At 44.3% G+C, this 13677-nt stretch overlaps 2 protein-coding genes across 8 annotated transcripts in view; both read left to right on the top strand.

The window, feature by feature from the left end:
• Window positions 1-11477, top strand: part of htt (huntingtin) — a 34275-nt gene extending 22798 nt beyond the window's left edge. For 3 of the 4 annotated variants that reach the window (XM_035531322.2, XM_035531321.2, XM_081724474.1), the window contains 23 exons: window positions 55-131; window positions 270-408; window positions 576-698; window positions 799-1015; window positions 1307-1452; window positions 1687-1864; window positions 2033-2125; window positions 2252-2436; window positions 2586-2712; window positions 2826-2929; window positions 3175-3329; window positions 3409-3548; window positions 3661-3743; window positions 3881-4011; window positions 5143-5275; window positions 5387-5542; window positions 5697-5887; window positions 6534-6648; window positions 6946-7177; window positions 7536-7641; window positions 7791-7953; window positions 8603-8763; window positions 9129-11477. In XM_035531322.2, coding sequence (XP_035387215.2) covers window positions 55-131; window positions 270-408; window positions 576-698; window positions 799-1015; window positions 1307-1452; window positions 1687-1864; window positions 2033-2125; window positions 2252-2436; window positions 2586-2712; window positions 2826-2929; window positions 3175-3329; window positions 3409-3548; window positions 3661-3743; window positions 3881-4011; window positions 5143-5275; window positions 5387-5542; window positions 5697-5887; window positions 6534-6648; window positions 6946-7177; window positions 7536-7641; window positions 7791-7953; window positions 8603-8763; window positions 9129-9342 — 3369 coding nt within the window. In that variant the 3' untranslated portion in view covers window positions 9343-11477. The remainder of the gene's footprint in view (window positions 1-54; window positions 132-269; window positions 409-575; window positions 699-798; window positions 1016-1306; window positions 1453-1686; window positions 1865-2032; window positions 2126-2251; window positions 2437-2585; window positions 2713-2825; window positions 2930-3174; window positions 3330-3408; window positions 3549-3660; window positions 3744-3880; window positions 4012-5142; window positions 5276-5386; window positions 5543-5696; window positions 5888-6533; window positions 6649-6945; window positions 7178-7535; window positions 7642-7790; window positions 7954-8602; window positions 8764-9128) is intronic. The other variant, XM_027000420.3, reaches the window with a different exon arrangement.
• A 1394-nt stretch (window positions 11478-12871) lies between these two features.
• The window catches only part of rgs12b (regulator of G protein signaling 12b), a 41514-nt gene continuing 40708 nt past the window's right edge, over window positions 12872-13677 (top strand). The window contains exon 1 of one of the 4 annotated variants that reach the window (XM_081724247.1): window positions 12872-13052. The gene's annotated coding sequence lies outside the window, so the exon portion shown is untranslated. The remainder of the gene's footprint in view (window positions 13053-13677) is intronic. The other 3 variants (XM_027000453.3, XM_081724246.1, XM_027000452.3) reach the window with 3 other exon arrangements.

The raw sequence follows: 13677 nt of genomic DNA, 5'->3' as shown, positions 1-13677 counted from the left end.
GAATTTAACTTAGTAATGTATGAAATTGACTTTCCCTCTCTTTACCCTGTGCAGAATAGTATAGCTCAGCTGCCTGTAGAGGAGCTGGACAGAATCCAGCAGTACCTCCAGTCAAGCGGGCTAGCTCCGAGGTAGTGTCAGTCTCACTCATCTCATTTCCATTTATTTTTCACCTGTGTTTTCCATGCGTTTCCAGTTGACGTTTCAGTATATTTTCGTGCTCTTTTTTCAGCATGTGGTTAAAGTCGACTTCTCTTTCCTTCTCTCAGGCATCAGAGGTTCTACTCCCTGCTGGACAGGTTCCGAGCCACTGTTGCCGAGGAAACCACAAGCCCCTCCCCTCCCCTTACCCAGCATCCTCTGGATGGCGAGCCACCCCCTCCCCCTGAGAAAATCATAGCCAATAAGGTGAGGTTTATAAAAGTGACCTTGGAAAGTGACCGTGATATGATGCTTTTTAAAAGTTCTGTAATGCATTAGAATGCATTAAATGCACACAGTATTAGCAGAGTATGTATTTCCTCTTTCTTTATGTGCCCTGTGTGTATGTGTTTGTTCATGCCTGGGTGTTACAGGAGTGGTATGTTGCTCTGGTGAAGTCACAGTGTTGTCTGAGAGGTGAAGGTTCTCTATATGAGACCACAGACCTGCTAACCAAACTGCCCCAATGTGACCTAAAAGCCATCATGTCCTACAAGGTACTGAATCTGTTTTTTTTAATATATATATATATATATATATATATATAAAATACACACACACTTCACAAACATAATTAATCTTATCTTCCTCTCTCAGGACTTCAACCTGTGTCTGCTGGCTCCGTGCTTGAGTGTTGGCCTACAGAGGCTATGTAGAGATCAGGGGACAGTTCTTTTTGAGACTGCCCTCCATGTGACATTCGACCAGTTGGCCAGCATCACAGCACTCCTCCCCTCTCCTCATCAGCCCCTCCCACTCTCCTCTCAGTCTAACATGGACTCCTCCTACTGGAACGCACTCAGCACTGTATATGGTAAAGCCTTAGTGAGGCATTAGGGCCCCAAACGGTGATGATATACTTACTGCACAGGAAAGCGATGTGTTTGTGTGCACCTGTACTAAATCCAGTATGTAAGGTAAATTTAGTTTTTCCCTGTATGCTGGTATTGGAGAACATTATGAGCTGCTGTGATATTGCTTAGTTTAGGGGTTGCTATAGTTTTTCCTAGGCCATTATTTGACGTTTTTAGTTAAAAATGTAGCTCTCAACATCTTACCATGAAAATAAGAGTTGTATGTGTGCGTATGCCTGTGTGTGCTGTAGGTGAGCCAGGGTTCTATCAGACAGTGCAGAGTGTGTGTGGAGCGTTGAGTCAGTACCTGTTGGCTCTGCCCAAATTACCCTCAGCTCTACACATCCCCCCTGCCATAGAGCAGCTCATCGCAGCCTTCAGCACCCTCGCTGTGGAGGTGAGACACACACATACACACACACACACACACTGCCTCACTCACCATATAGAACACACATTATTTACACAGACTTGAATGCCTTTTCTTTTTAGCATTTAAAAGCATTTCAGAATGGTTATAGATAAATACATGAGTTTTGATTTTCTTTTGGAAATCTGACCCATTCTAGACTGCTTTCTCTCTCTCTCTCTCTCTCTTTCTCTCTTTCCTTTTCTTTGTCTGTCTGTCCAGCTCGTGGTATGGCAGTTACTTCAGGACCGACTGCCTCTCAGCGTAGATGTTCAGATGAGCGTGTCCTGCCTATGTCTGGCCCTGCAGCAGCCTGTAGTCTGGACACACTTTGCCTCTCGCACTTACCTCACGCACACTTGCTCCATTATCCATTGCATTCAGCTGCTCATCTACGCAGGTGTGTTAATCTGTGTTTATGTGCATGCGTGCATTTGTGTTTGTGTGTAGATTGGTAGAAGCGAATAGAACTGAGCTCTCAATTTGTCTTAGAACAAGACACTTTATTGGTTGTGCATGCATGTCTGAAACTAATTTTAATTTGCGCGTGTGTCTGTGTGTATTGCAGTTGCTGTTGGTCCTGGTGACCAGCTTGTAAAGCCAGAGAGGAAGACCTCCCTTAAAGACTCTGAGGAAGACCAGGTGGACTCTGCACAAGACAGTGGGTGTTAAATATGTTCAGACATGTGCACACATGGTGTGTTAATAGAGCAAATTATACATTAAAACATGTACTCTTTCATGTACACATGTAAATTATTGTCTTTGTGTGTTTCATGTGTTTTAGATGTATGTGAGCGGCAATGTTGTGAGATTATGGCTGAGTTGGTTGAAAGTCTGCAGAGTGTTCTGACCCTTGGTCACCATAGAAACAGCAATATCCCAGCATTCCTCACTCCTGTCCTTCGGAATGTCATCATCAGCCTGGCCAGGCTGCCACTCGTCAACAGCTACACACGTGTCCCGCCCCTAGTGAGCATTTTTGTGTGTATGTGCAGTGCGTGCATGTGTCTACCAGACCTGGAGTTAAATAGTCTAGACTATGAAAAGATGAAACAAGGAGCATGTGAGCTTGTGTGTACAACCGTGTGTGCCAGGGTGTGTGTGAAATGTTTTCCCAGGTCTGGAAGCTGGGCTGGTCTCCAAGGCGTGGTGGGGAATTTGGAACAGCACTGCCTGAGATACCTGTCGAGTTCCTTCAGGAGAAAGAGGTCTTCAGGGAATTTCTCTACCGCATTAACACTCTTGGTATGACACACACACACACACACACACACACACACACACTAGCCTGGAGGCTGATGTCTTGAGTATGCTGTCAGGAGCTGGTGTGTTGTAATGTGCGTTTTGTGTGTCTATAGGATGGAGTAGTAGGACCCAGTTTGAGGAGACCTGGGCTACTTTATTAGGGGTGCTGGTCACCCAGCCAATTGCTATGGACCAAGAGGAGGAAAGCCAGCAAGAGGTAATGGCAGATTGAACTCTGGTCAGCTCTGCTTGTCACCTTTTCACACTCCCAGTAATCAGCTTTGTGTTCTCACTGATCCTTGTCAGTGTATTGATCGATGCCAGGTAAATAATGACTCAGTCAGATTTTACTCATTGCAGTTTTTGCATTACGAAGACGATTTATTTGAATACTGATTTGTTTTTCTGTGTTTGTGTGCACGTGTGTTCATGCGTGTGCATACATGCCTGTCTGTGTGCCAGGAGGATCTTGAGAGGACTCAGATAAACGTACTGGCGGTGCAGGCCATCACCTCACTGGTTCTGAGTGCCATGAGTCTGCCTGCAGCGGGAAACCCTGCCGTCAGCTGCCCAGAGCAGCAGCCACGCAACAAAAGCCTCAAAGCTCTCGACACCAGGTAGTTTTCCCTCAACACCAGCACAGAGACCAGCACTGCTTGCGTGGGGTTGAATTGAACGACAAGTTTTCCATTGCAGGTTTGGTCGTAAGTTGAGCGTTATTAGAGGTGTGGTGGAGAGAGAGATTCAGGCCATGGTGTCCAAGAGAGATAACATAGCCACACACTTCCCTTACCAAGCCTGGGACCCAGTGCCATCACTGTCTTCATCGTCTTCAGGTGAAGCACACAGTCCTGACACACTGCGATTCTCCCATGCTTTTGTCTCTCAGACATTTTAGCTGTTAGTTTTGGCTTGAATAAGTGTGTGTGTGTGTTTGTATTAATGCAGGCACACTGATCAGCCATGAGAAACTCCTCCTGCAGATCAACACAGAGAGAGAAATGGGCAACATGGACTATAAATTAGGCCAGGTTAGACACCTCAGACCCTCCAAACCGCAGTCCATTGTTACCTCTCTGCTTCTGGTTTACATGTGTTCTCCTGTGTGTTTATTGCTGCCTGCTCCATTCTCTGTATTTGTTTGTTTACGCTTGTCTACTTTCCACAGGTGTCCATCCACTCCGTCTGGCTGGGGAATAACATCACTCCTCTGAGGGAGGAAGAGTGGGGTGAGGATGAGGAAGATGAAACGGATGCTCCAGCACCTTCCTCGCCACCGACATCTCCTCTCAATTCCAGGTGAGGTTGTATACACACAGTTGTGTACGGCACCCTGGGTCTTGTGGTTTGAAATTCATGGCATGATAAAAAAATAGCATGGTTTCATGGTGGTAATACACAATTTAAAAACACAAGCCGATGGGGAAATTAATAGAATGGTTTAAAAAGGAAACTTGCAGCAAGTGTCTCTTTGTGCATCCTATTATATATGGCAAACAAAACCAAAGGAAAAGGAAACTATCTAATGCCTTAATTGTGCTGCTTTCATGAATCTTAGGTTACGATGTAGAAAGTAGCATTGTTGTGTTTTTCTGTGCTTATGAATAAAAGCCAATATAGCTGCTGTCTGAAGAGTTTGTCATTAAATGGTGCTAGGTCACAGCGTGAGTAGTCTGAGTAAATGCACTAAATGGTCTGTGGCTGTAGTCTGCGGCTCTTGTTTATGTAGTTAAAACAGGAAACATTTGGTGTGTGTAGACGTGCTTTTCATTATTCATCACTTTTCTGCCATGCGTGTAGAACAAGGTGTTTAAGGCTGTGGATTTCAAGCTGGAAGTTGTGAGTTTTGTGGGGTTGCAGGTTGTTGAATACACAATAGTACATAATTTTGAAATAGCCCCCTTAAGGAAGGTTGTTTGTCAAGCAAAAAGAGAAAGAAATCCTTACTAGTACCGCCACATGCAGCTCTGCTAACTCTAAGCCAGACATAGATCGTTGTTTCACTTGGTTACGGTCAGCAATGTCATGTGCCTGCATGTGAAAATGGAGGCTATATATATGTCTGTGGTGGGAATCTGGACTGGGGGATCATGAACTCCAGTTTACATTGATGGGAAGTTGCTGGAGACAAAATGCATGGGAACCAAACGAATATGTAAACAATAATAGAAATGCTTTCGATTGGAAAGTCAATGGTGAGGCCATTGTGTGAATTTTTTTTTTATTATTTTTTTTATGGTACATGCAATGAACATTCTGCAAAGATGTAAAGTTGATCATTTATTTCCTTACAAGTCTACATGGACTTGTGTATTGCTGTTATTCCGATTACTTTCTGATAACAAAATTCAACTCTGCACTTCACCCAGTTCAGAGTCTATAGATGGAATTTCTCCAGTCTGATTGAAGTCTCTTCTCTTTCCCGTTCAGGAAGCACCGTGCTGGGGTGGACATTCACTCCTGTTCCCAGTTCCTCCTGGAGCTCTATAGCCAGTGGATTCTCCCTGGGATCCCCAGCAACCGAAAAATCCCTGTGGTGCTCATTAGTGAGGTGGTGAGATCGGTGAGTGTGAGTGCACATCCATGGACAACCCCCACCACACTCCTGGTTGTCTGGCTTTGATTCCTGGTTTCTTTTCTTTGCCATCCCCCTTACCTCTTTTCTTTGGCTCAGATGTTGGCGGTGTCTGATCTGTTTACCGAGAGGAATCAGTTCGATATGATGTTCTCCACGCTAATGGAGCTACAGAAGGCCCACCCTCCAGAGGACGAGATCCTCAACCAGTACCTTGTTCCTGCGATCTGCAAAGCAGCCGCGGTCTTGGGCATGGTGAGGGGAAGAGGAAGGGGGAAAACCTTCTGTCATTGATGCTTGTTATTGACTGTTGCGAATTTCCGGAATGACTCATTTCAATAAATGTCCATTTGATGAAATGGGGGGGTGTGTGTGTGTGTGTGCGCGCGTGTGTGCGTGCGTGCTTCAGGACAAGGTGACAGCAGAGCCTGTCTGTCGGCTGCTGGAGACCACGTTGCGCAGCACCCATTTGCCTAGTCGGATTGGAGCACTGCACGGCGTCCTCTATGTATTGGAATGTGATCTGCTAGACGACACAGCGCACCAACTCATACCCAATGTCAGCGAATATGTACTGTCTAATCTACGGGCCATTGCCCAGTGAGTAACAAACACACACACACACTAACTCATGTCCACCATCAGTGATTACATTAGAGTCCAATCTTTGAGCTGCCGCTGAGTAACGCACGGACACCCGCATACGTGCACATACATACAAATCACCACTACACTGTGACTAACACTTAAACACACCAGCTCCTGTTAAAATGTGGTGAAATGACGACAAGGCTTACCTGCCTTCAGTAAATACATGGCGCCAGTCCTAATATCGGAGTGAGTAGTATAGTGCTCTCTGCCTTTCTGAGCTTGTCAGAAGGGTGCTCGCACAAGTGCGTCCTTGCACCTAATGATACGCCATTAAAGTCATGCAGAAGTATGAGAGGGTTACAGTCAACAGCTAGAGTCCTTGTCCAGGTAAAAGAGCTCACACAGACCACACACGCCTAACACTAACCCTGGCTAAAGAGAATCCGCACCCTGCAGTTAACGTTATTGGCAGAGCCTCTGTTCCCTGCTGAGAGCCTAAATCATAGCTGTACAAACATACCCACCCACCAGCTCTGCCTGCCTCTCATCTCCTCATTAGCTCTAGTATGTGGTGTTTTAACCCCACTGAGCGTGTGCAGGACTAACGAATGGGCGTCTCTCTGCCTCTCTCTCTCTCTCTGTGTGCCTGTCTCAGTTGTGTGAATCTGCATAGTCAGCAGCATGTGTTGGTGATGTGTGCTGTGGCATTTTACATGATGGAGAACTATCCACTGGATGTGGGCTCAGAGTTCAATGCAGGTGTTATCCAGGTAAGGGTACACCCTCACTCAAGAAACATTGATATATTTTACTCAAACATTGGTGTGTAATGATTAAGAATACTTTCTTTTCCCTTTTGACCATCTTCCAACACCTATGAGGTGACGCATCTTAAACTGATTAACACAGCCGCTTCAGATATTGGAAATGCTTGTCAGCTTTAGTATCGCTCCCTTTATCTCTCACCTTCTTTTTTTTCTTTCTTCGTCTTACACTCTTCATTTGTTGTCCTCTTTTATCACTCATTCTTTCTTGTCCTGTCTCCTTCCGTCCCTGCATCTTTCCAGCTTTGTGGTGTGATTCTCTCAGCCAGCGAGGAGGCCACACCATCAGTGATCTACCACTGTGCCCTGCGAGGTCTGGAGCGATTGCTCCTGTCTGAGCAGCTGTCGCGCGTGGACGCGGAGACGCTGGTGAAGCTGAGCGTGGAGCGTGTGAACATGCCTAGCCCGCACCGTGCCATGGCCGCCCTGGGTCTCATGCTCACCTGCATGTACACAGGTGTGCCAGGAGAGGAAGGCAGGACACATTTCAGCTCACCTTCTTCCCACTGACCCCCTACTAACCGGCGCCTGGAGAACAGTTCCCTCCCCCTACTAACACACCTAACACGCGCTGCACCTACGTTCCCATCACAGAGCCCTCACAGCTAAGAGATCAAGAGGGATCTTCTGAATATGAGAGAAATCACTGAAATGATCACTTATTTGATCACCGTTGTTCATGTGCTTCTGTGTGTTTAACACGAAGAGAAACGCAGTAGTTTAGAATCATTCAAAATAGAGTTTCATGCTACTACATGAGATGTGCTGTGCTACGTATCAGAGATTTTTATGTGTCAAAGATAACCAGCAGCCAATTTGCATTCCTCCTGCAGGGAAGGAGAAAGGGAGTCCAGGCCGACCGGCGGACACTGACCCCGTGGCCCCTGACAGCGAGTCCGTTATCGTTGCCATGGAACGCGTCTCCGTTCTCTTTGACCGGTATGACTCACATCTGACTGCAGTGCTTGTGTAGCTCATGTATGACATCTTTCCAATACTGTACAATTGATATTTGAGTTTTGTGATTTAAAAGTCTGATTAAGCATTTCATTTTTTTATTTTTTATTTTTTTTGACTGAACCACGCAGGATCCGTAAAGGTTTTCCGTGCGAGGCACGGGTAGTGGCTCGGATCTTGCCACAGTTCCTGGATGACTTTTTCCCACCACAAGATGTCATGAACAAAGTCATTGGCGAGTTCTTGTCCAATCAGCAGCCTTACCCACAGTTCATGGCCACAGTTGTTTATAAGGTTGGTTATGTTTCCACAGGCTGCCTCCTTCTAGAAATAGTACATTTGTTTGTACGGTCAAGTACGTTTACATGCACAGTATTCCAACCGAGGTCATGTTTGTTTTTGTGTTGTATTAATATAGCATCTAGAAGATATGTCACAGATCCTGCAGTTTCATTACAGAGCTTAAAAATCCACTTACGATATTTTGACTGTATAATTTCCCAAGAAAGATTACTCCAATTTCCCCCACTTAAACAACAGAGCTGGAGTATGATCGCCACTATCTTTCCACACAGAGCTTTAATGTCAGCCGTGGTTTGCCCGCTAACTCAAATACTGAAGCTCAGCACTGGACTGAGTGACCTGATGTTGCGGTTGGGTAGTTTTTTGGCAAACGTATCAAACTTGGGGGAATGTTAGCCATATTTTCAAAGGCGTGGAATGCAATTTTTTTTAAAAATCCATAATTCTGAATGAGGCTTTTGTAATGTTATAATATTTAATGCACTATGTTGTACCTCATAAGTCTGAACCATGTTTAACAGTCTTCTTAACACACCAACATTGAACTCTTTCATTACACGCCTCATCCGGAATGTTGTCACACTACAGGGAGTATTCCCTTAGCAAAGCTGCCTCCTTGGGCTTGTGTTTCTTGTTGTAGGTGTTTCAGACGCTCCATGCCACTGGTCAGTCCTCCATGGTGCGAGACTGGGTGTTGCTGTCACTGTCCAACTTCACACAGAGAACACCTATAGCCATGGCGATGTGGAGTTTGTCATGCTTCTTTGTCAGTGCCTCCACCAGCCAGTGGATCTCTGCCCTGTATCCTTCAGTAAACACACACACACACACACTCTACCTGTACACATAAACTCTTATTAGTTTCTACATTTGTGCCTTTAGTTCCAGCTGCAGACTGTAAGCGTCACACAGGGTAGAAACTGCTCATCTTCAACGTCATTTTAAATTATGTGAATTTTGTTTAAATGGTAGTCAGTCACATGGCCAGTTTAATTATGAAAGCCTCTTCATTTTTGTGGACAACAATGGTGAGAAGTCGCCTGGCAACTGACATTGAAGAAAACTGGTCAGTGTGACCACCACTTGATTAAAACGTCACACCAAGCGTTCCGTGTTGCTGCGCTCTCCTGTCGTCTCTTCTCCTTGACACCTCTGTCTTTCTTAAGCCTGCCTCACGTGATCAGTCGCATGGGCAAGTCCGACACGGTGGACCTTAGCCTCTTCTGTCTGGTGGCCATGGACTTCTACCGACACCAGATCGACGAGGAGTTGGACCGCAGGTGCTTCCAATCAGTCTTTGAGATGGTGGCGTCTCCCGGTAGCCCTTATCACCAGCTACTGTGCTGTCTACAGACCATTCACCAGGACACTTCACTATGAGGCATGCCAGAATAATTATACCAATGTCTTGCTGTGAGACGGATGATAATGTTACACTAGTTTATGCCCCGGTCAGACCATAATGTCCAGTCCTGATCCTCACTTAAAGCCGCAGTGCTGTTAGACTGACAGCACAGTTCCGTGCAGTCCATAGTACCCTAGTAGGTCACTCTGAGACAGACCGTTATCTGGTCAGGAGTAGGACTGTGAGGCCAGGAGGGCTTATGATGCTGACCATCAAACATAAACGTAACATTATGGCTAGTTCATGTTTACAAGAAATGGTGGGATTGAATTTGGTTGGAAACACAACAGCAACTTCTGATGTCAGAAGGCTAATGGGGAGACAAAATAGCAGGCCAAGCACATTGACTAGTAGTGTGTGTGATGATCCATACACTCCATACTAGGTCCCCTCACAGTGAACAAATAGTACATAGCCTCCTTTGATCCAGACTTGGTCAATAACAGGTTTAGGATCAGAGTTCTCCAGCCTTACATCTTTGCAACTCTTTGCTATATCACTCCCTCAACTGGCCCAAATCAGAACAGTCACCATAGAGAAGGACGTCCAGGTCGGCAATCACTGTATCTTCGTGTAAAAAATTACTCAGAAGTATACTGTTCAAGATGTAACAAAGAGCCACACATTGGATGCATCATATTTGGTTGTGGTGTATAGTTCCTTTCGCCCCTTTCTAACCTCCTCCTCCGACCCTAGAAGCAGAAGACCTTTCCCTCCATTTTCTCTCGAATCATTCCTTTGCACAAATGATGCATCTGTTTGCCCTTTACGAACTTTAGCACTTCGTGAAATTAGAGAAAAGTAATATTAAACTGACTTTATATTATTCTTCCTTATCTGAGGGAGCTTGCTTAAGCCATGTTCAAATAAGTAAACAATTTCCATGTATTTAAAATACAAAGTGTTCTTTTTTTCTCCGTGCAGCATGGGGGGAGGGTGATAGGGTTGAGTGGGGATAAAGTTTACTGTTTTCTTATTAGTCCAATTGTCTTTGATGTTTTTATGTTTTTAAATATTTTTTTATTAAATTGCCACTTTCTCTTCAGTCATAAGGAAGTTAACGCTCTTCTGGAAAAGCGTTAAATGCAGCCAAAGTGCTCGGAGTTTTAGATTGTATAATCATGGCAGATCAGTCAGCATGTAAAACTGCTGCACACAGATTAAAAGTGAGTCAGTGTAATCCATTACACCTTCCTAATTTCATTGATTTTTTTTAATGCTCAGGATGTAAAATGATTATTAATATAGTATTATAAATGGAACCCTGTCTTTTATGCTTAGTGTCTAAATCATGTAAAAAGGTATGTAAAAGAAAATATTTATGTTAAACTGCTAAAACCCTGTGGTGTGTGAGAATAGAATAAGGGTAACTGCATAAAAAGAAATTTTGAGAAGAGTTAAACCAGAGTTACTGAAAGTTACCTAAACCATATCTCTCAGCACGGCATTTGTAAACCCTGGAGCTCTTAAAGTTTCTCCTTGTAGAGAGCTCCAACTGAATTACAAAATCAAGACAAAATGACAGCAAACTTGTCCTGGATTAAACAATTGGACCGTTTTGACAGAAGAGGTGTCGCCTCACTGTAAATAGAAGCCTTTGCTAACAGCCTGGCAGCATATTGTAACCTGCAGCATGCCATCGTCTGCTTTCAATATGAAATCGATATTTTCATGTGATGTCAATATTACAGTGGAGGGGGGAGGGGGGGGGGCCACTTTTGTGGTCAGTGAGATGCAGCACCTATACTATAGTGACCAATGACAAACTTGGAGCATATCTGATAGAAATCACTGATTGTATTTAGGTATCCCTGGCATGCGTATTGGCTCTCTACCTTGGCAATGGAATTTGTTGGTCTTGTTGCATTACAGTCTTAGCTTTAGATATGTTAAATATGAACTTATATCCAGTGCTGTCAGCATCGTTTTAGTGGTAGACAGTCTGAAATATCCAGCCTTTCACATTTTCACAGTTAAAAGTGTACCCTTGTATAGACACATTGAATCGATGTTTCTTCATGCACTCAGAGGTTTCTCAGCTGTAATAGATTTATTTTGGCCACAGCGCCACTCAAAATTCTGTATGTACACAATAAACTTTTAACTCCTGTGTTGTTTGGTAGCTGCTTTAAGAACACCTGTTCTAAAGCTTTCAGGACTGGGAAGCCCAAATAGGCTGAAGCTGGAATGACTTACCTTCATCGAAGGGTTCAAATCAGCACGGATGTGAATAATGTGAAAATCCTGGGGCTCTATTGCCCATTTCAAACAAGAATGGGCTTCTTAGATGAGTTTAACCCACCTCAGATTGGGGCGACTCCCCCTCCGTTCCTTTTCGCAAGTCGCAGGAGGACAAGACGTTTTTTACCTTTCACCCCATTACCCTTTCTCATGTTCAGAACCTCCTACATCTCCCTTTGCCCCGGCTGCGTCGTTTTCCCCTGACTTATTTAAAGTGCCGTCCTCCTGTAGTCCAGAGACCTAAGCACTGATTTAAGATCAGTATTGCCATTTATCTTTTTATGACCTTGAAACATGGGTCAGTCATGGTGTGGGGAAGCTGACAGCGAGTAGGAGAGGCGTGTCTCGACGGGAAGGTGGGTGGACACGCACGTGATCTCACTGAATTTAGAGCAGCAGCACGGGACGCTGTGATGGTGCCGCACTGGAGCCTCCTTAAAGCCTGTTCTTTTTCTGTTAGGTATTCTGATTTCACTTCTGCGAGCCTGATGCCGTCGACCTGAGTTGTTGTATTTAATGTAATGGCTTATTTTAATATAAAATTACTGGAAAGATTATAATGTAGTAATATAATGAATAAAATGTTTAAAAATATTTTTGTTCATTTGCTTTTATTTTCTATCCTCCACGCCTTTGCTTTAAATTGCTTTGCATCCCTTTTATGTTCAGTTTTTGATGTTACTTTTCACTTTTGCTATTGGAATAATTTACAGAGCTGTAATTATTTGTATTTAATGATGGCAGTTACTTTAGACAGCCATTTATTATGGCATGTAATGATAATCTTCTCAGACTCTTGCTAGGGTGGTGATGGCCTCAGCAGATCAGCAGGAAGATGTCACACCAACCATAACAGACCTGTTAGTCTTAGCAGTGAGAAGTTATGTGGCCAGATTAAACTTGAGTGCTTGTGCATGTCACTGTAAATGTCAAACTGTGTCCATGTTCCCTTATAGGTAGGATTGGTGAAGGCCTAAATCTCCTTATCTGAGATTAGAAGCAGCGCCACTGCCAACAAAAGGAGTGGAGCTCTTCACTAGCTGGAGTAGCATTTACATGAAGTAGCGTTGCATGCCCACTTTGTGATGTGCTTCGAGATATGTCCTCCAGTTCAGTTTGACTGAGATGTTGAGAGATGTCCTCCACTCTTTGGACAGTTCAGTCTGACTCCACAAAAGACTGATGTCATGTGACCCTGTGATGAAGGGGAAAAAAATCCACAGCAATGTGTGTCTACCCCCCACCCAAAACCCCACTTAGGCATTCACACACCTCCTCCCATCCTTACACCAGCTGGCTGGCCGCCTTTTGTTTACTCCATCCAGAAGACTAAAGTTACCCTGCAGTCGAGTTCTGCGTCTGCAGGCGATGCATGTACCACACGTCCGGAATAACGGGGTTTGTGCCACAGCTTTAACCCTCTCACAGACCGTATAAAGCCCTGGTAAGTGAAACTTGACTTCAGCTTTCAGTAGAAACATCCCCAATCGCTACCTTTCGCGAGCTAGTTGCTTATTTAGCCATTTTAATTTTAGGTTTCACCGGGGAAAATACTATACAGAGTCAAGTTTAGCGTGACATGTTATTACATATGTGTCCTGGTATTAAGTTTATCTATAGACGAAAGGCGATATGTTATGTGTTTATGATCTTATCTCCTGTAATCGTCATTCTGGCGATGAAAATTCAACACCGTTACTCGCACTGACCAGCTGCTCCTTAGAAAACAATACACGGTAGCTCGCTAACATTCAAGCTAATGTCTACTAATATGTAGGGTAATGAGGGGGTGAATATGGATAATGGCGTTTTCGTGAATGCATTACATTTGATGGTAATGTATAAAACTTTGCTTGTTCTATAAATTATAACTTTTTGGACACCTGTGGAATACTTTGGCTTGAAAACTGAGTAACTCGTCTCAATCAAACCGGATTCCCAATTGGGGGGTGAGGTGGGGTGGGTGACGTCTCATGATGATTGGCAAGGACGTGGACCAATGATCGTCGAGTATTGTCTGTTGACATGGCCGTTGTCATGGCTACAGATTGTGACGCGTTAATGATTCC

Source organism: Electrophorus electricus, chromosome 12 (genome assembly GCF_041902795.1).
Source record: "Electrophorus electricus isolate QZ-2024a chromosome 12, ASM4190279v1, whole genome shotgun sequence".
In the NCBI taxonomy this organism is placed as follows: Eukaryota; Metazoa; Chordata; class Actinopteri; order Gymnotiformes; family Gymnotidae; genus Electrophorus; species Electrophorus electricus.
This window is presented reverse-complemented; position numbering and strand designations above follow the sequence as displayed.